At 39.9% G+C, this 21,347-nt stretch overlaps 1 protein-coding gene across 1 annotated transcript; it reads right to left on the minus strand.

Annotated features, from left to right (window-relative positions):
- Positions 1-804: 804 nt before the first annotated feature.
- Positions 805-9,890, minus strand: LOC124134081 (RNA-binding protein MEX3B-like). Its single transcript, XM_046498723.2, has 2 exons — positions 9,446-9,890; positions 805-3,183 (listed from the first exon to the last, which is right to left on the minus strand). Exons 1-2 carry the CDS (start codon positions 9,711-9,713, stop codon positions 1,724-1,726), a joined length of 1,728 nt encoding a protein of 575 aa, XP_046354679.1. The 5' UTR covers positions 9,714-9,890; the 3' UTR covers positions 805-1,723.
- Between the last annotated feature and the right edge of the window lie 11,457 nt (positions 9,891-21,347).

Here is a 21,347-nt window from a genome sequence, read left to right on the forward strand (position 1 = left end):
TGAAACCATTTGTATTTTGTATAGTTTTGTTCTTTATTGTCATGGAACATTATCGTTTCCGCTCAGAACTATATTACCATGAATGTTCAAGGATCAAATACTTTTCGTTCGAAGTCTGCGTAACTTACGCCGGACACTTTCAAGCGTATTCGTAGGTGAATGTACCAGAATGTACCAGAAAGCATGCAGGACGATAGACGGGCCATACACCAGATACTGTTCGTTTTCAGTGTTTACGTTGTTTATTTTGCATAATATAGATGTAAATGAACCCGTTCTAAGGAAGAGAGATAAGTGTAGAGATCAAGAGGATGACGCAAGTGAAGATAACATTCTACAATCTAATCGCTAGTTCTGTGAACAGAGCCAAGAATGTCATTCAGATGCGGGAGTGGTTCGGCAACCAGAGGTCCATTCGATTTAACATGCAAGTGACGTACAACCCTTGGGATAAATTGGAAAGGTAGCTACCAATTATTGAGAAGCGGGTAACCTGTGGTGACCGCGCTCTCGTCGATATGCATGGGGCGGCGAGTGACGTCTTGCACAAATTTTTCAAATATGAACGCTCTGCAATTACGACCAATGCAATCACTCGTAGCAAATCACAATGAAGCAATTACCAAGATGTGATAATTTGTTTCTTCATCGTAACGTCATACACCTCCCCTTACATTGATCGGTTGTCGATCTTTGCAGCTATTACCCTCCAATGACGTCAGATTCCTTGTTTCCGAGATGGGTCGCCGACGGCCAAATATATTAGGACAATTTTAGTAGGAAACCAAAAGATCGAACAAGTTGTGTAATTCCACTTTGGAACTTGACTTTAATGGCAGAAAAATAAAACTCTTACATCTTATACTTCTGAGTTTCAGCAAATATAATATTAGTAACGGCCATATTTTGCTTGGCCTCAAAATAAAAATATCTTTCTTGTACTTTGTCGACGAGTTATTGGTAATCTGTGGAACATCTACAATATACACAGAGTAGTAAATAATATTAAAATAGAAAATACTAAACTATGGATGTGCAACAAATTAAGTCTTTGAGAATCTATTTATACAAATAATATATGTATGTTAGAAAGCTTAAATCTTCAATCACAAACAAAACCCACTTTGGGTTGACTCCACAATATAGAATAAAATAAAGTCTATTTTTTCTTTTTCTTTTTTTTTTCATTTGGACTATAAAATATTGTCAGCTGGATAAAATATAATTTAAAAACGGAATCTTACACCGCCAATTCTCGTGAACATAACATACCACCTGCAGTTGCCTCCCCTTGCATTTTGGGTCGAGCAGGTTGCGTCCGTTAATAACACATATACCACATAGAAAGCAACAGTCAGCTGCACATAACATACACTTAAATTATTGTCATCTCTCGATATCAGACATAAGGAAATACAGATATTCAAAGAATAAAATACTCTTATAAGTAATATTAATATAATACTTTTGGATAAACGCACATGTATATATCCACTTTGCACTTTTGAATATTCACATAATATTCAATAATAACACATATAGTTAATATAAATCAACGTAGAGGGTGGGCTAGTAATCTCATTTCGCTTCGTGTGAACTCAGCGAGGTCCCATTGAGAAAATGTCCACCACGAGTATCATTATATGTGGAGAGAACGTTGATTAATAGGAGTACGTACACACCACGTAGGAGTAGTATTAGGAGGAGTAAAATGAGAAAAAACTCAAGAAAATATTCGAATTGCCTGAGTTGGAGTCTGTTGGCATACCGGGCAGGCTCTCTCGCTGGAAGGTTTCTCAACAATTAGGCTGGCACACTCCATACAGAACAAATTGTGACCACACGGAACGAGAGCTGCTACCACCTCGCTTTCATTGCAGATAAGACAGTGCTTTCTTGGTCGTGTTGGGGACGGGCCTGTACCCGCTGGGGTGACAGGGCCACTTGCATCGCTTGTTGGGGTGGGGCTTGAGGTGGCGGTGCTGCTGTGGGTGGGGGAACCGCTGGAGGTAGAGACACACGCGAAACCGTTCGTCACGGCGCTAGGCGGGGTGGTGAAACCGTTCATATTTGATAGTCCATTGCTCAGCGGATCGCTGCGGATACGCCGGACCATTTGATGGTCCCCTGAAATGCTTGGAGCTGGGGACGAGGTCATATTGCTGGGGGGACTGGAGCTTGCGGAGGTCCCGTTCTCCGTGAGGGGTGGGGAGATTCGTGAGGAAGGGCACATGCCACCGGCGAAACTGCTGCTGCGGCGCGGACTGGTGGATGGCGGAGAGTTCGTATTGCCGAAGATTGAGACTAGAGAGTTACGGTTGTCACTGCTGAAGTCGGGCCACATCGACGGTGACGGAGGGATTGGGTCGAATGACGGAGACCCGATCCCTTCGTCGTTGTCGTACACACTAAAGCCATTGAATGCACCGAATCCGTTCGACAAGGGGTTTGGGAAGTCTGGTGAGATTTTGGATGTGGAGGACGTGGACCCATTAACGGGTGGGAAGTTGAATATTGTAGCTTCCTGACTCCGTCGCGACAAAAGGCTATTCCCATTCACGTTGCTGCTGCCATAAGACGTAAATGCCGACCCAGAGGTCGAATGTGGCTTGTAGATCGACCCCATGAAATCCCCATTGAGCTCGTGAAAGCCGGAATCAAGTCCATTACTTGGGAAGTCCTCTCCGTGATTGGAAGGCAGGTTTGTCGTATCCACTAAACCTCCCGTTCTCATAGCAATATGGCTCTCTATTTCTTGCCTTGCCTTTTCCACATTATCCGGAAGACCGGTCACTTCGAACACTGGCTCCTTGTCGCGACTTGGGGTCACAATATATGTGTGCGTTTGTTGCTGGATTCTTTTGATTGTAGCACCTTTAGGTCCCACAACTAACCCGACCACACGGTAAGGGACACGAACTTGTATTGTCACCTGTCCCGGGGCGTTGGGACTTGGGGGTCCAGGAGTGAGGGTGGAACCATTGCTAGATCCCACACTTGAAACACTACTGTTCCTTCGGGACGCCCGAATTTGACTAAAATGCTCAGCGGCAGATAAGATCTCTCTTTTGGCGGAGTTGACATCTTCTTTGCGTCCGGTGACGACGAAGACCGGTTCTTCTCCCCTCACTGGTGTTTTGATGTACGTATTTGTCTTGGCCCGGAGAGCTTTGATTTTGCATCCTGAAAGTAAACAACAGAGTTAGACATGATTGCACAGCGGGGACGTGTTAGCTGCGGCCATTCGGAGAGACAGCTTCGGGCGGTCAACTTGCCAGCGAGCTTCATTAAAGTACACTGATTACTCAGGAGGAAGATATAATATTTACTTAATTGACAACATGGTGGCTTTCTGATACTGCAAATTAACTATCAATCGGCAGCCACCGTTAAAGAAAGCGACAGACAAAATTCTAATCGTGCCAAGAAATTAAACCAGGTAATCGATAGCGGCTTGACACAAGCTTTGAAAAGAAGTGCAATAACACCATCATTAAAATATACAGCTTCTTTTGAGCGGTCGAAAATAATTGGTGCTTCAACAGGATATATATCATACTTCACGAGATAAAGTTATATGCGATGATGCTCTAACTCCACTATAGAAACTAAACCCTTTCTATACAGCAATCGAGAGCTAAGCCAATCCGTCCCATGTCAATACCACTGAACTGACGCAACACGGGAAGGGAAATGTGCAAATTTGCCTACATCGGTAATTGATTATTAGTACCGTCTTCCGGCCTACATTTCCTCGGTTTCACTAACTTAATTAGGGCAGTCGACGGGAGAAGGGCAGTTACTAGTCACTCGAGGCGCGCAGCCATACTGCCAACTTTCAAGTATGCTTTTCCTCCTCTTACACGCCCGCCGCAAATAACCATTCTCAAGGCCGGTCAGCATGCCGCCCGTCGAGGTGTGGAGGCAATGCTAGACTGGCCATGTCCGATGTGTAGCACACCTACAAACTTTATTATGCTTGCTAGAATTTACATATTACGTTGAAGTCACCACGAATATTCAATTACAAAGGCCGGGTGAAGTACAACACATGTTCTTGACTAGACATAAAAGCTAACTGAATTAATACAGGATTGCTTACCGCTAATAAAAACTATGTGTTGATCAGGAAACAGTATTCAAGGCAAGTTCAAAAACACTGATTGTAGAGCTACATTTGTTGGTGCGGCATTCTTCTCAAACACTATACACAACTGTATGTAGGATGTATGTCTGGGCTGGAATGACACCCGACACTGAAACTAACGGTGGAATTTCCTGGAACATTGGAAGATAACCCAGCTTTGGTAACATGCTAGCTATATAAATAGACTTGATGTCTGGGAAATCAATCACATGCCGCGGTTCATACTTCGAGCGTGTGGATGTAGTCTCCACAACGCACTCGGCGCGCACTCGCTCCTCATAGCATGAACATGCCATGTTCTCTTACAAAAAATACCCTTTGGAACGAAAACATCCAGTATAGTGCACAAATACCAGGACTAATGACTGGATGGGGGGCACGTTCTGCAGACTGATTAAATACCGTCTATCTAAGCTGCATAAACTGTCTACACCGTCCGTGACCTCTGACTTCGTGTACCGTCTGCGTGACCTCAGTTTATGACACAATCTCCTTAATGGGGTTACACTCAGGGGTCCACTACATTTAGCACGTGTTGATGCATAACAACCTCGAATCGGCTTAACTCAAAGTGGGTCAACCCAATATCGACTGTTATATTATATACCATTATAAGTAACTCATTTCCCTTACTGACTGCAGAACACAATCCTGAAGTTGATAAAAAAACCCGCTAGCACTCGATGCTGAACACAAGATACCGGGATAGCTCCTTCAATGACTGTTTACAGATTTAATCAAAGATATGTTGATGTATTATTATAGCATAAATCATGAAAAGCACGCTTTCTGCTTGCGTGCAGGCATCTGAATGCAATTACTAGATGACCTTAGATGCAGGCGAGGGCTGCTTCAGGAACAAAGGGGCATATCACCATGATCAAGAACGTCGGTCCACCATCTGTCAGACCAAGCATATGGCAGCAAGCAGTTATCTCGGCCAATCAGCCAGCCTAGGGTAAAGCCTACTTATTAATGTATAAGAGCAATTTAATGAAACGTAAAGCCGTCATGACAGAGAATGATTATGTTCTTTCTTTCCACAGGCGTACTTACAGTACGAACATGCAATATCATGACAAATTAACCGGTCTTGTTATTCGGGCTCATTGTAACCTCAGGTTTCGGTTTGAAAAGAAGACATCCACGTCCACGCCTCAAACTGACCCTACGAGCGCGAGTGCACTTTCCCCCTCCAGCAAACACCGGGACAGCGGCTTGTGTGTTTGTGGTCTGACCACATGACACAACAGGAAATGGTCAATCACGACATTACATTAGGTTTCCGGTGCACGACATAGAACCCGTCGCTAGCCAACTTCAGTCACATGAAGTAGGCACTTGACATTGAACATGACCAATTGGACGCAGCCAAACAAATGTCGCGGGCTACATATTGCTCGAGGTATGACAACCCGCCTTGCATCATAACAGTTATCGAACTGCGTTTATTTCCCAGGAGATGGGGACCACTTCTGGATGTTAACAAAATGCTTGTGTCAAGGTCCGAATTTATCTCCGACTCTGTCGCGAATATGCAGGCGTGTTGTTACAGATATACATATCAAACCCAAATGACCTCGGCAATAATCATCAAAATACTGTACGGCGCATAACTCACTTTCTGATGGCTGAGCTTAATTACCATCCCGACCACATGCCGCACAAGTTCACGACTTCTTGTTACGTCTACAGTAAATATGTGTTTTTTACCACTCAACTGTCGATGCCATTCAGCGTTAGTGATAGCAGTTTCATTTTCAGTATTTAGTAAAGTATTTTATCTCCTTGTACCATTCCACAAAATACGATCATCGTAATGCAAAAGGAAGAAAACACCAAGCGAATTAGTTGTAAGTGGTTCCTCAAAGGAGGTGTCAAGTTTTACATGTATCTTGTACGCCGTGGTAAACAAGACCATCAGCGCTACTTAACGTCCCCCAACACATACAATGCGAAGCAAAGTAACAATAGTTTATTACATGTCATAATTTCCAACGACATGTGGCAACCTGTGATTTTCTCTTACAGGTAGAAGCGCTAATCAGGGGTAGGTGCGAGCAAGATATATACAACACGGCCTTGTGGGGTTCAAGCAGAGGTCGCCGACAAAAGGTCAAGCCTAGGACCCTATCCCACGATGGGTGTATTATGCCAGCATATTGATGACATATCTGCTCATGAGGGCGTTCTCGAGTCCGTGGATGTTCTGCAGTGAAATGTCACTCGGCGTTTTGACACATGCATAATTCAACTTGAATAGAAGAGTCTGTAAAATGTCTGACAATTTATTCGTACGAAAAGGTCAGACAGTTTCATCTAACTGGTACAGTCCCCAGGAAGGACACTAGGAGCTTATTACATTGTAAACATACCTCGCTAAAAATAGCCACAATCAACCACATTGGTTCCAGTTATTCGGTTAAGAAGATCCCACCCGCGTAAAGAATAAGAACAATTGGCAATTAGATTATGATTAAAAGTATGAAACAGTCGTTGTTGTACAGAAGTGAGGTCCTTAAATATGGACGTTTAAATGCGTCGCATGTAACATCGGTTCAATTGGATTCTCCGTCTCCTGTAGCGAGTACGAGATAAGAGTGGTCATTATAAATAAGAACTTGGTATACAAGCGGACTAGGGATAAATATATGGGAACACTGAAGTACTTTGGCTAAGCAGGGATAACGTGAGTGGGGGCTATAGATGAGAAGCACTGCTACAGAGATGGATGGTCAGGTTCCTGCATTCCCACAGCAGAGTACAGCTACAGGCCATACAAGCCACAAGATCCCGTGGAACAAGTGGACGAACATTCCTGTACTGGACCGCCCGGATAATGGGGTTATTAACTTGATTAATGTTTACTACTGGAGCGAGGTCTGGCGGGGAACATGGCGCTGGTATTTGAGAAACTGACTGTCGGTGATGCTGGTGTCCAGAGCGAGCCGACAGACAGGTGATATAAGCTACTGATATTAGTGGTAGGGAATAGCAACGGTGGCTGGCGTACAATGTCAAACAGTAGACCTATTCTCTATTGAGAATTAACACTAAATGAAATGTCATATATAGTGTCAGAAAGATCAATTTTATTTTAAGATTTATTGAAATATTATCCCACATCCATGTACGAACAAATAATTTATGAATGTAGGCGAGACCAACAGAATGGTTCGAACGTTCTGCATGGCAGGACCACGTGCTGTCTGCAGTCACTGATTAATCAGCAAGATGAGGAGTGCTCCTCACCACGTGGTGTCGCGCAATTCCGAAACAAATAAAAACACTACATCCGCTCACCTACCAAATCCCTACTTCCCAAATTCCTAACATCGGCGACATCTTAAACAGCCATTCATCCAAACGTTACTCGACCGTAGCGAAGAAGCGGTACATTATTTTACGCATCTCAACATCGGCATATTCATAATTATGCAATATATTTGCGGCTCAGTCTAACACTCCTTCATGTATTGGGAAAGATGGGCCCGTATGGCCACTAGATGAACATGACACTATACACCCAGTGCGAGTACAAGTTTCAACCCAGTTATTTACGAGTGATGTATACCACATGCCAGCGTCGGACATGTAATATAATCATTTACACTGCTAGCTTCCTATGTTAATACACTGGTATGCCAACACTTCCCTTCCTGGGTACTCTCAATACATCAAACTTGTCACGGCGACATGGACGAAACCATCCCTTACCACGCATAATACATGCGCAACTCAAGCATGTGCACTTTTCATTTATCTATAACCTCCACGCACACCATACAAAACGTAGCGGTGATAAATTAAATCTTTTCAAATTTAGATTCACTATCCCCCTCCCCCCCCCTAAATCCCAAGTTGAAGTATGCTTCCAGTATAATGAATAACCTACGCGACCAGACCCAACGTTGAGTTTAATCGCTATTGATGCCTTTCAATCCTATATACTGACTGTAACAATCACCCCAGGATTACCCACACAATCTGTTTTCAAGCGACCGAGAATTCAGACAAAGAAGGCCGTTGACTCGGCATTCGCGCCAATTCTGACAGTTCAAACAAAGCCGTATCGAATTTGAATTGGTCAATGACCATCGCCCCAGGTGTACCTTGCCTTGTCACAACATCCTACCGCGGGCACCAACCCCTCCCCCTAACACTCACCTTAATTACGTACATAGACAAAGATTAATTGAAATCTGCGTCATCCATGCTTCCGCCATTGATTACAAGTTTATTGTCTTGTCGACGCATGATTGACAATGACCCGAAACATCTAAAGACAAGAAGCTTGATGAACAATGATTAAACGGAAAATATTTTCGCGCCAATTACAGTTTTGACAAGGAAATATTTTGACAGTAGGTGACCACGTGGTTAACAAAACCGTCAGCTGTCAAGCGTGGTGCGCCGAGCGAGGGCGCTGACAGATTCAATTCACAGCATCATACTATGAATGAAAATTTGAACAATACATGTGCTTTCAGTTTCGTAGTAATTGTAGCGTTGGTCTACTTGTAAATTAATATACTATTTGAGAAAAATATCATAATATGAGGGATTTACGAAGCCTTCAAATACACCGCTATTTCTTACTGAAATTACCTCAACAACCTCATGGGCTACATACAAATAATTTATAGAGAGCTTTGTTGGAAATATCAACCATGAGAACATTTTTCAATTATGCTGTCTGTCCGCGGTCAAATTTGACACGACTTGTGAGCATCACGTTTCCCCATGTTGGTTCCATCAACTTGGTGTGAGTAAATGTTTGGTCGCGGATTTATCGACCAAGTTGTTCGTATGAGTAATACAGCTCTCGTAAATTCGTGTTACGGCGTAAAATATCGATCGCAAATGCTTACAAAATACATGAGTTCATCGGCAAACGAAGGTACACACTTGTGAATATATCTCCGTTTCGATAGTCATGAGGTGGCTACAGAAATATGTCATTACAAAGATACATTAATACACACATGGTTCGACAACGTGGAAGTAACATTGCAGGTTTTTCTAAGCTGTAAGTACAGACGTGACTGTAAGACCACGTGCAAATTGGCGCGACCCTGAACAATAGCCCGAGGCGCACAGAAATCTCGTGCACGCGTAGCCGTAGTATTTACACTAAATATAGAATAGGCTACTGTTAGGCGTTGAATGGAGAAGCGAATAACTCGAGTCTAGAAAACACATGCGTTAGACTGACAGACTTTTCTTTATTTACACATGCGTTTTTTTTCAACAAAGAAAAAGCCAATGTTTACAGTGCCACTGCGTTTTAATACATACCTTGTCTCCCTACAATTTCAGCTACATGTTCCGAACTCGGCACAGGGACACACTCCGTCATGTTTGCACTTCTTTTTCTAGCATTTGAATCCTCGAAAGATGAGGATGAGGATGAAGAGTTAACTGTGGTACTATTGGGACTGGTAGTGCTAGGCTCGTCTTCTCCTCCCAACCCGAGCAAAGACAGTTCGAAGGCGAGTTGCAGGGCTCGCTGGTCTTCTATGCCAGTACTGGCAGTCATCATGTCTGCATAGATATTCGCAGGCATCACACTTGCTGTTTACCTCAGACGTACATCCAGAATAGTGAATGGGCAGTCGAGTAGTGCCCTATCTACCTTAGTTTCTTTGTTGCCAGCGCCGTACTGAAACGTGCGCGGCATACAAAGCCTTACCTTCTACAAGTACTCACAATGCACAAAAGCAATATGGCTAGGGTGACGTCATTTTCCCAACATGCAGCGCGCGGGCTGGAAATTATAGCACAGCTGCCGCTGCTGATTGGACAGTCTGACAACGGGGCGGAGCTTACCTTTGACCTTGATTGAGGGTCGCTGTGTTGAAAACATTGACTGAGAGATTTTTTGTGTACGCTCGCGCGGTCTACCAGCAAACTTGAGTGTTACAACCCGCGGAATATTTTTACTGTAATAAGTCTAGCGTAGCTCCACATTTTCAGAGTAAAGGGTTAGGATTTCGAATGAGTTTCTTTGTGTAATAACAGCTGTCGGCTCGCGCTATATTTGGGGACCTTTGTGTGGTTGGTGAGTTTACGGTTGATCGAGTCCCGCTTGGTGGGCCGAGTTTGTTTACTGTTTAGGCCCACGAATTTCATGGGTTTGACGTTTTGAGCGCGTATGACTTTGTCGGTTTAGCGTCTAGATACATTCAAACAGCCTTACCGTCCGCTAGTAGATAACGGAAGTTTTGAAGTGAGGTTAGATGATATTCTCAACATACTCGCTGAGCTATTTCTATCCTGCTCTATGAAAACACTTTTCTCTGCGGATGTTCAGCACGAGCTAGCGAGGTGATTAAAGCGTACATATAAGTCAATTCGGTTACCCATGGCGCGAAAGGATTTCGTTGTCCGGAATAAAGTACAGTTCTCCAGCGATATTCAATATTCATTTTGTTTTCCGAGAATGGTATTGATTCAAGATGAAAACTTATTGCGGTAATTTGGTAAGGAATACGCGAGTACGGAAATATGTGATCTCTTAAGTCTTTGTATAATGCCAAATTCAACCATGTGTGTGAAATACGCAGTCTTGTAGCAGACAAACAGTCTCCAAGCTGCATTTAGATAAAACGTTTCGGTGTAAAACCTATCGATTGGAGCTTTTCCTTCACATGGTGTGAATACATTTCTGTGAACCATTTCTAGGGACTATTGTTCATCGGAGGGCAATCGATGGGGTAAAAGAGACTTTTACACAGGGATTTGAATATTTGTTCATTAACATCGTGTGATTTCTAAGACTGGCCTAGTCATTTTATTAATTTGTTTCTTGAAAGATCCAACATATTACTCAGCTATACACTTCACACTTGGTAACGATACAGTAATATCGACAAAACTAACCCAATAGCCAGAAAATAAAATTACTTCAGCTCTAACGAAATTGGTGAAGAAAGAGTGGTGTATACAATGCCAAACCTATCGTCATTCTGAGACACGAAGAAATGAATGTTCCTGGATAACTACACATGATTTCTGAGAATTGTTCGGAAGTTCTAATCGTAATTATTATTTAACACAATGTCCTGAAAGTGATCTTTGAAACAAACAATATATAAATGAAGAAGATAATTAATAAAACACTAAATCCACAAAAGATCATTATTAATTTATTTTTAATATGCATTCAACAGTTCTGCTTATAACTGAGAGAGCTCTTCAATGAGCTTGATCCCGGGGTGAAATCTCAACCCTTGTAAGCAGGAACTCCCTGCATGTGCAATGTGAAAGTATGTGTCAGACTGACAGAGAGCGGGGGGATACCTAGAGGAAGAGTTCCACATCGATCTTGACGCATGCATAAGTTACTTACACACGTGGTGCATGTCAGAACGATCTGACAAACTGCATGACATACACATTACAGGTAACCTGTGTCAAGAAATTAACACCGAAGTAATTGCATGCGCATTAATAATTCCTTTTTAATATAGGCAATACGGAACCAGAGACAGTCGACTGTCTAAGTATAACACAGTTTCACATGAACTGAAGAAGAGTTTGCAATGTTTAATTATATTTAGCAACTAGTTCTATTTGAATCTGGCTGATGTTACAGAACATTGTTTCATAATGATATAATACATCCACGGCATGAAACGTTCTTGATGGTTAGTCCTGCATGCGATGTTGTGTTTGTGCATGCGTGTGATCAAGTTGATCAATTAAATTGTGCCAATAAAAATAATAATATCCTAAGCTTTATTGAACCATATGCTATAAAACATCGACGTGTCATGTATGAATACAATATATGTGTATTTAATTAAAACAGATTCACGATTTTAATGACAAACACCTGGTATACATGTACATACATATCCTGCAATAATGGTACATGTGTTGCATAACGTGAGGCAAAGTATGATTGATGGCTGGTGCATACATATGATTACATATCAGGTCCACTGTTCACAAGAAAACGTATGGAATTTTCATTTTCCACAGCACATATTTCAGTAGTGGTGAGAAATCGACAAGGTTATGTGCATCAGCGGAGTGTAGATAACACTTGAAATCAACATGGCCAGAGTGAAATGTGATACACTCCACGCACAGTTACACTGTCGCTGGTGGAAGCTGATACTCCCAATACTGATTGTATCCCGCGCCCTTCGGAGGAGAGCTAGTCAGGTTAAGGAAAACGTTGTTTTAGAAAACAATGCAGCTGTCAGGACCTTTGGAAAAGTTCACAAAACATTGCCAAAGTGCGCCCATTTATTTATAATTTGAGGGTAACGCTATGAGTTAATTGTTGGCATTCTTTAGCTGACGTGTGACGCAATGGAGCTTTAGTACGTGGGAATTGTAATATCTATCCACCCGTATTCATCCATATCCACATTTCCGTTCTTTATCAGTTACTTTTACCCAATATTGCAATTATATCACCGTGTTCACACTAACACGGATGCTGTGCTACACATGGCATAGTAGAGAGCGGAGTACCATAATTGAAAGAAACATTTAGTTTTAAATGCTTATCGATTTCATCATCAAAGTTAATATACAATACCTTAATCTAACTATACACACACACATATATATTCATATTTCATATAACAATTCATCTATAATCTAGCTATGCATCTTCATATTCCATATAACAATTCATCTTTATCCAGCTATGCATCTTCATCATCCATATAACAATTCATCTATATCCAGCTATGCATCTTCATATTCCATATAGCAATTCATATATATCTAGCTATGCATCTTCATATTCTATATAACAATTCATCTATATCCAGCTATGCATCTTCATATTCCATATAACAATTCATCTATATCTAGCTATGCATCTCCATATTCCAAATAGCAATTCATCTATATCTAGCTATGCATCTTCATATTCTATATAACAATTCATCTATATCCAGCTATGCATCTTCATATTCCATATAGCAATTCATCTATATCTAGCTATGTATCTCCATATTCCAAATAGCAATTCATCTATATCTAGCTATGCATCTTCATATTCCAAATAGCAACTCATATATATCTAGCTATGCATCTTCATATTCCATATAACAATTCATCTATATCTAGCTATGCATCTCCATATTCCAAATAGCAATTCATCTATATCTAGCTATGCATCTTCATATTCTATATAACAATTCATCTATATCCAGCTATGCATCTTCATATTCCATATAGCAATTCATCTATATCTAGCTATGTATCTACATATTCCAAATAGCAATTCATATATATCTAGCTATGCATCTTCATATTCAAAATAGCAATTCATATATATCTAGCTATGCATCTTCATATTCCATATAACAATTCATCTATATCTAGCTATGCATCTTCATATTCCTTATAACAATTCATATATATCCAGCTATGCATCTTCATATTCCATATAACAATTCATATATATCCAGCTATGCATCTTCATATTCCAAATAGCAATTCATATATATCTAGCTATGCATCTTCATATTCTATATAGCAATTCATCTATATCTATTATGCATCTCCATATTCCAAATAGCAATTCATATATATCTAGCTATGCATCTTCATATTCCATATAACAATTCATCTTTATCCAGCTATGCATCTTCATATTCCATATAACAATTCATCCATATCCAGCTATGCATCTTCATATTCCAAATAGCAATTCATATATATCTAGCTATGCATCTTCATATTCTATATAACAATTCATCTATATCTAGCTATGCATCTTCATATTCTATATAACAATTCATCTATATCTAGCTATGCATCTTCATATTCCAAATAGCAATTCATATATATCTAGCTATGCATCTTCATATTCCATATAACAATTCATCTATATCCAGCTATGCATCTTCATATTCCATATAGCAATTCATCTATATCTAGCTATGCATCTCCATATTCCAAATAGCAATTCATCTATATCTAGCTATGCATCTCCATATTCCAAATAGCAATTCATATATATCTAGCTATGCATCTTCATATTCCATATAACAATTCATCTATATCTAGCTATGCATCTCCATATTCCAAATAGCAATTCATATATATCTAGCTATGCATCTTCATATTCCAAATAGCAATTCATCTATATCTAGCTATGCATATTCATATATCATATAACAATTCATTTATATCTAGCTATGCATCTCGATATTCCATATAACAATTCATCTATATCTAGCAATGCATCGCCATATTCCATATAACAATTCATCTATCTCCAGCTATGCATCTTCATATTCCATATAACAATTCATCTATCCAGCTATGCATCTTCATATTCCATATAACAATTCATCTATATCCAGCTATGCATCTTCATATTCCATATAACAATTCATCTATATCTAGCTATGTATCTCCATATTCTATATAACAATTCATCTATATCCAGCTATGCATCTTCATATTCCATATAGCAATTCATCTATATCTAGCTATGCATCTTCATATTCTATATAACACTTAATCTATATCCAGCTATGCATCTTCATATTCCATATAACAATCCATCTATATCTAGCTATGTATCTCCATATTCCAAATAGCAATTCATCTATATCTAGCTGTGCATATTCATATATCATATAACAATTCATTTATATCTAGCTATGCATCTCTATATTCCATATAAAAATTCATCTATATCTAGCTATGCATCTCCATATTCCATATAACAATTCATCTATATCTAGCTATGCATCTTCATATTCCATATAGCAATTCATCTATATCTAGCTATGTATCTCCATATTCCATATAACAATTCATCTATATCTAGCTGTGCATCTCCATATTCCATATAACAATTCATCTATATCTAGCTGTGCATCGCCATATTCCAAATAACAATTCATCTATATCTAGCTATGCATCGCCATATTCCATATAACAATTCATCTATATCTAGCTATGCATCTTCATATTCCATATAACAATTCATCTATATCTAGCTATGCATCTTCATATTCCCTATAACAATTCATCTATGTCTAGCTATGTATCTCCATATTCTATTTCAAGTCATATATTTAACTGAAAATGTCATATAGAAATAAACTTATGTCTTGCAATCCAAAGATCTTATATTACATACAGGCGAACATCCTTCGGTCATATGCCACAAAATTAACTTAACCATACGGAGTTCATAATCTTCAGCTTATCAAGTGAAATTATATTTCCTAACTGGAGCTGAAAGAGTTTTGGCATAATAACCTGACATGTTTTCATTTTCCTGTGAGGTTGATATAAAGACTGCAGTGGAAATGTCACAAGAAAAAGAGATACAGACACAGGTCACAGGTTTGTTTCCTATGATGTAAGTTCAGTCACAGTAAAAAAAGTAACACAATAGTGAAACACAAATTCTGATTGTTTTATATCGTTCATTATAATATGATAACAATACAAAACAATGTAGACACAATTTATGGATAACTTTAAAACCGTAAAAAGCGACGTTTCGGTATAGATCCTTATACCGTTGTTAAGCAAGAATGAATGAGGGGCATTGTACAGACTATATATAGTAGATGGAGAATATATTGTGTCTCCTTTGTCATCCGCCAACTTCTAAGTAAGGCCTATCAAACAATACAAAACAATATGTATATACGTAGCACAATCACAAACCCTTAATAACTTACAATTTCACAAACTTACAGTGCATAGCATAATAAACAAAGTCATAGAAAAAAAAGTCACATAAAAAAAGTCCACAGGAAGGACAACCAGACCCTTCCTGTGGTTTTTTCTGTGACTTTTTTCCCCTATGACTTTGTTTTCCGATTACCGTTTAAAAGAGACTATCGTCATATGATTTCAAAATGAATGCATATACAGTGTTCCAGGCTATACATCGTTGCCTTACATGTCCGAACATGTATTATGTAGCATTTCATCTTCGTGTGATCACTTAATGAATATACCGAGTCCAACCTTGCGTGCAGCCGCCATCTTACATGAACCACTGAACCAGTTCATGGTTGGGTAAGCGGTTCCAGCTGGTGCAAAAAACATAACGCAATAAAATAATGACACTATTTGTTGAATCGTTCAGGTGGTGTGCATGAATTACACTATTTAAAAACAGATGAAAGAGAGAAGCTTTTCTAAGTGTGAATTCGTCTTTGAATGTGTCCAAGCAGGTATCAGCATATCTATCATTCATGAGAAATGCTAGCATACCTGTAATGTTTCTATATCCTCCTTTAATAATACAGTGTATTTCTCACGTGAGTACTGAAGCGAGATTCGTCTGTGACAGCCAACTAAATAACGTACCCTATTTCATAGTCCGCATGGTACCGATTAGCATAATTACACACTGCGGGTTGTCTCCATGTAAATATTTAACTTCTATTCAGAAATCTGTCATTAACAATCAACTTCTGAAACAGAGTCTCATCGATATGTCTGTATAGCAGAGTAATGTACTTCGACCATATTTACACATACTTGTGATGCTTTTCCCCCGAATATATTTACTTCCAAATCCAAATCAATATGTCATGCTTAGCTTATTTGAAATAATAACTTGTAACAAACCTCTTCGTGCATCATCGAGTGCATATTTAATGTGCTATATATATGTCGTACTGCATGTATGCAGTGTATGCATATACAAATAACGATTGGACAGAGTAAGTGAGTTGTGTTTTACGCCGCTGTTTCACAGTATCAAGACGTGTACGCATAGTGTTAGGCAGAGCCAATGTCGTTGACATTTACAACTCTCGGCATCCTTTGAACAAGCTCCGTTTAACCCATCATATCGTCAGAGCCGGCGATGATATATATATGCTAACGGCGTTGTATCTGATACAGTGAGTGAGTGAGTTGGGTTCAACGCCTCTCTTGAACAGTATTCAAGTTTTATCACCACGTGTCAGCTTAATGTGGGAGGAAAACCTGAAGTCATGCAGGGCTCATATGTTAACCACCTTGGTGAAACCCACGAGAACGGGTATGGTGCTGACAAACCTTGAAATATAATCGGGGCGAATCGGCATTCGAACCTTCTGTCGTAGGTTTCCTGGCGTGCACAGGAGCATCAACTCTACACAACTGACTGTCTATCTGATATAATTATCCCACGTGTTACATAAATAACTAATCAGTCTTAATATTTAGTGACCGCCTCCGTGGTCTTGTGGTAGAGCGTCCGCCCGGAGAGCGGAAGGTCCAGGGTTCGATCCCGGGCCGCGTCATACAAAAAGACGTTAAAAGATTGTACTTGTTGTTACCCTGTCTGGCGCTCGGCATTAAGGGGCTAAAACAAGGACTGGTCGGCTCGGAGTCAGTATACTGTGTCTGAGTGGGGTATTCATGTTAAACTGCGGCATGGTATCTCAGTGAGCTAGCACTATAAATCGGCATCAGTCCGGACTAGTACAAGCAGCCACACACACACATACACGTGCATGCACGTCGCTATATAAGTGCAATAATCTTGGACGCGACGTTAAACCCAATTTCACCTCACCTCACCTTAATATTTAGTAAGTGGCTGTTATAGTCCCTTCTGTGTATGCTATTACTAATGTAAACAATTTTTTTTTCACCCATGACTGAGATGAAAATAAACGTATCGGATGCAGGGACAAGGAAATCTATCATCACTCGGGATTAGTCATGTAATCAATCTTACAAATAAAAGGGCACCAGATTCCATCGTCCACTGACTAAGAGTAATCAAACCAGCATTATGTAAAATCAAATTACAAATATAAAAAAAAAAATATGAAACGCAAAATTTCTGCTCTTTTCGATTTGTGCTCGACGCGGCCAAAACACTGCTCGTGCACCGCCGCTTCTTTCTCTGACTCACTGGGTCTACCAAACAAGCTCATCAGCTCCCATATCTAAGTGAAGAGTCTTTGTTTAGGAACTAACACAGCTGCTGTGGTGTCCCTCATATAGCGAGTATTAAACACGAGGACGCTCATGATACCTTAGAGCGCCTCCGTGGTCTAATGGTAGAGCGTCCGCCCGGAGAGCGAAAGGTCCGAGGTTCGATCCCCTGGCGCGTCATATCCAAAGACGTGAGAAGATGGTACTTGTTGTTACCTGTCTGGCGCCAGGCATTAAGGGGCTAAAACAAGGACTGGTCGACTCGGAGTCAGTATACTGTGTCTGAGTGGGGTATTTATGTTAAACTGCGGCATGGTATCTCAGTGAGCTAGCACTATAAAATCGGCAACAGTCGGACTGGTACAAGCAGCCACACACACGTGCATTCACATCGCAATATAAGTGCAATAATCTTGGACGCGACGTTAATCCCCATTCACCTCACCTATACCGTCCATACTTTGTATAATTGATGGATAAAGACATCCTTTTGGGATGTATTGGGGATGCAACTGGACCTCGTATGTTGCATGTGTATCCCCCGCTACATGTGAACACTCATGTCAAAATGTTACTGGATATTTATTCTTTATAAAAAAAAACAACATAAATGCTAAGATTGCCTGGCGATGTAACGAATACTTATTATAAGGACAGTGTAAGTATGTATCCAGCACGCGGTCTCAGAGCAATGGTCCGCCGGAAGTACATAGTTCATACAAGTACTTGGAGTAAAAACACAGTATTACATGACCTTCCGGGTACTTGGGGATCAAAGTGACAAATTACTTACTTTGTACACACGTCAGTGTCGAGATTTACAACCCGAGGTTTGCACTGCAATTAACCCACATTGGCCAGCTGTGCTAGTCTCTGTCACATACTTGTTGTTTTTGCTAGACAGCGGTAATCTCTGTTATGCAACCTGGATCTGTCCACACTCAAAGGTTATGGCATAACGACGAATCCTGACAATTGAAACGCATTAGGCTGTGATTTGGCAATGACACATGTTGATTGACATAGAAAAACACTGATTCTGCTTTTCTCTGGATGAGTTTAAGCAATTAAAACCTTTTGCATCAACGTCTAATTTTCGTTTTGTATCCATGATACTGAAACACAATAAGGAGAATAATAACTATTAATGGCGAAGTTATTCACACCGTTCGTATCGGTGAAGAAACATTGGATGTCATTACAGCTGGGTAGGCTGGCATTGCAACTATTCTGTATTCCGAGAAAATGGTCCTTCAGTGAGTGAGTGAATGAGTATGGTTTGACGTCGCGTTTGGCAATATTCCGGCAATATCACGGCAGGGGACACCAGAAATGGGCTTCATACATTGTAAAATTGTCCTTCAAATAATGCAGAATAAATAGGTGTATTCGACATGGTTGTAAGCCTTACACTACACGATAACAAGACGAGTTACCAATCATAAATCTCCAACAAATTCCCAAGTAGACTGTTGGGGAATTTATTGGAGAATTATAGCAGGTGATTGTATTGTAATCTGATGATGATGCAAACTTGTGAGCATGTTCTGACTTAAACAAGTAAACATGCATGGTGAAGTATCAACAAATAAATATACTTTGGTATTAATCCATTTTTTTCATCGATAAATACATACAACTGATATGTGAATATACAAAAAAGGTTTAATTAAATCAATTATATGCACTTTTCAAGGTGGCCCATCTACTTAGAGAAATGTGGGAATGATTCTTCTCAAGTTAAGTATTATAGGATTGTCCTTGAACATATCTATATTGATACAAGCTCAAACGATAAATGAATGCGAAACATATACACGATGTATAATTGAACATATGTATATTTATATTGTGTCCCGATCACAGCGTCAATATGCAGTGGATCCAGCTGTTTGTTTGCTGTGAGATAATTATTAACATGCGTTTATTGTTATATTATATTGAAGTAGGTGTTGACAGTGTTTCCATGGCAAAGTAGTACTTTACGGTATACACTATATCTTTTAATTCTGTGCAATATAAAGGACAAGTTACCAGTAAAATTGAGCAAAATATACATTGAAATTCAACATCAACATCTTTACAATAGAAAATGAGAATGATGTCGCTCATAATAACATATAGAAAGTGTTATCCCAAATATAACATTTGTTACAAGTGTTTGTTTATTTGTTGTTTAACGCTGCAATCAGCAACATTCCAACTAAATGATGGCGGTCTGTAAATAATCGAGGCTGGACCAGACAATCCAGTGATCCGGCTACTATGAACTCATTTAGCAATAATCACCATACCTATTCAACTTATCCTGTGTATTTGGCTTCATGTCCCATTGGCTTCCACCTGTGTGTTCTCTGTCCATCATGTTGTGACAGTGTTATCCTTCTGTTGTCAACAGTTACTCATGTTATCCCACTCATGTATGCAATTGTTGTTACTGTTAATCATAAAATGTTAATCATCCACCTACTATATATATTCTGTACAATGTCCCTCATTCACGAAAATAGAAATCATATCAATACAAAAAACAAAGAAATTCTGTGAATTCACACATGAGTCCCAAAGAGGGACAGGTCAGTCGAAATTGCTCAGGCAGAAGGCGACCTCTTAAACACTTAATGCAACAACTCTCATTCAGTCTTCCTTATAAGGATCTATACCGACACGTCGCCTTTACAGTATTAAAGAAGTTGTTATCCACAAAATGTGTCTTCTTTGTCATCCGTCAACTTCTAAGTAATGCCTATCGAACAATTCAGTGTTCATAAACACACAATGCCATTTAGAAAGTGGTCAAATATAACAAATGTTATATTTGGGATAACACTTTCTTTGTAAAGTACAGATTCTCGTATTTTTGGGGGGTTGAGTCCCGTCCGGGATCCGAAGCCACACTAACCCACTAAATTTAAAAAAAGGCCATGTCACGTTTTTTGAACAATCCAAGGCATTTCTTTCGATTTTGAAATGTCGTCCATCACCCTTATTGCTCTGATGCTTCACGTTATGTAATGTGTCTTTCAATACGGTTGCCTAGAGATATGGCACTGCCGCACGCAGATTGTATATTACTTATGTCTTACCATGCGGGGTCATGCCACACCTCTTAGAGGTATCAAATAAATTGTCTGTGGTGCTTACCTACCTTTTTTAATCCTGGAGGTATCAATTCACACCCCTGTAGGGTACATTTACACTTTCTGTCTGGGAGGTATGAAATGTCTGGGAAGTATCAAATTCCATCCGGGTGTTTAGCTACCCTTACCAGCTGGACGGTGCCAAATTAGACCATATGTAGGTTACATTATATATT

Source organism: Haliotis rufescens, unplaced genomic scaffold (genome assembly GCF_023055435.1).
Source record: "Haliotis rufescens isolate VD_foot unplaced genomic scaffold, xgHalRufe1.0.p SCAF_1, whole genome shotgun sequence".
Lineage (NCBI taxonomy): Eukaryota > Metazoa > Mollusca > Gastropoda > Lepetellida > Haliotidae > Haliotis > Haliotis rufescens.

What these genes read in the sequence shown, in the direction of transcription:
- LOC124134081 (XM_046498723.2), bottom strand. Translation starts at nt 9,713, where the DNA reads ATGCCTGCGAATATCTATGCAGACATGATGACTGCCAGTACTGGCATA. An exon ending in TGAAATTGTAGGGAGACAAG is followed by an intron (nt 3,184 to 9,445) that starts GTATGTATTAAA and finishes GTTTACTTTCAG; the next exon opens with GATGCAAAATCAAAGCTCTC.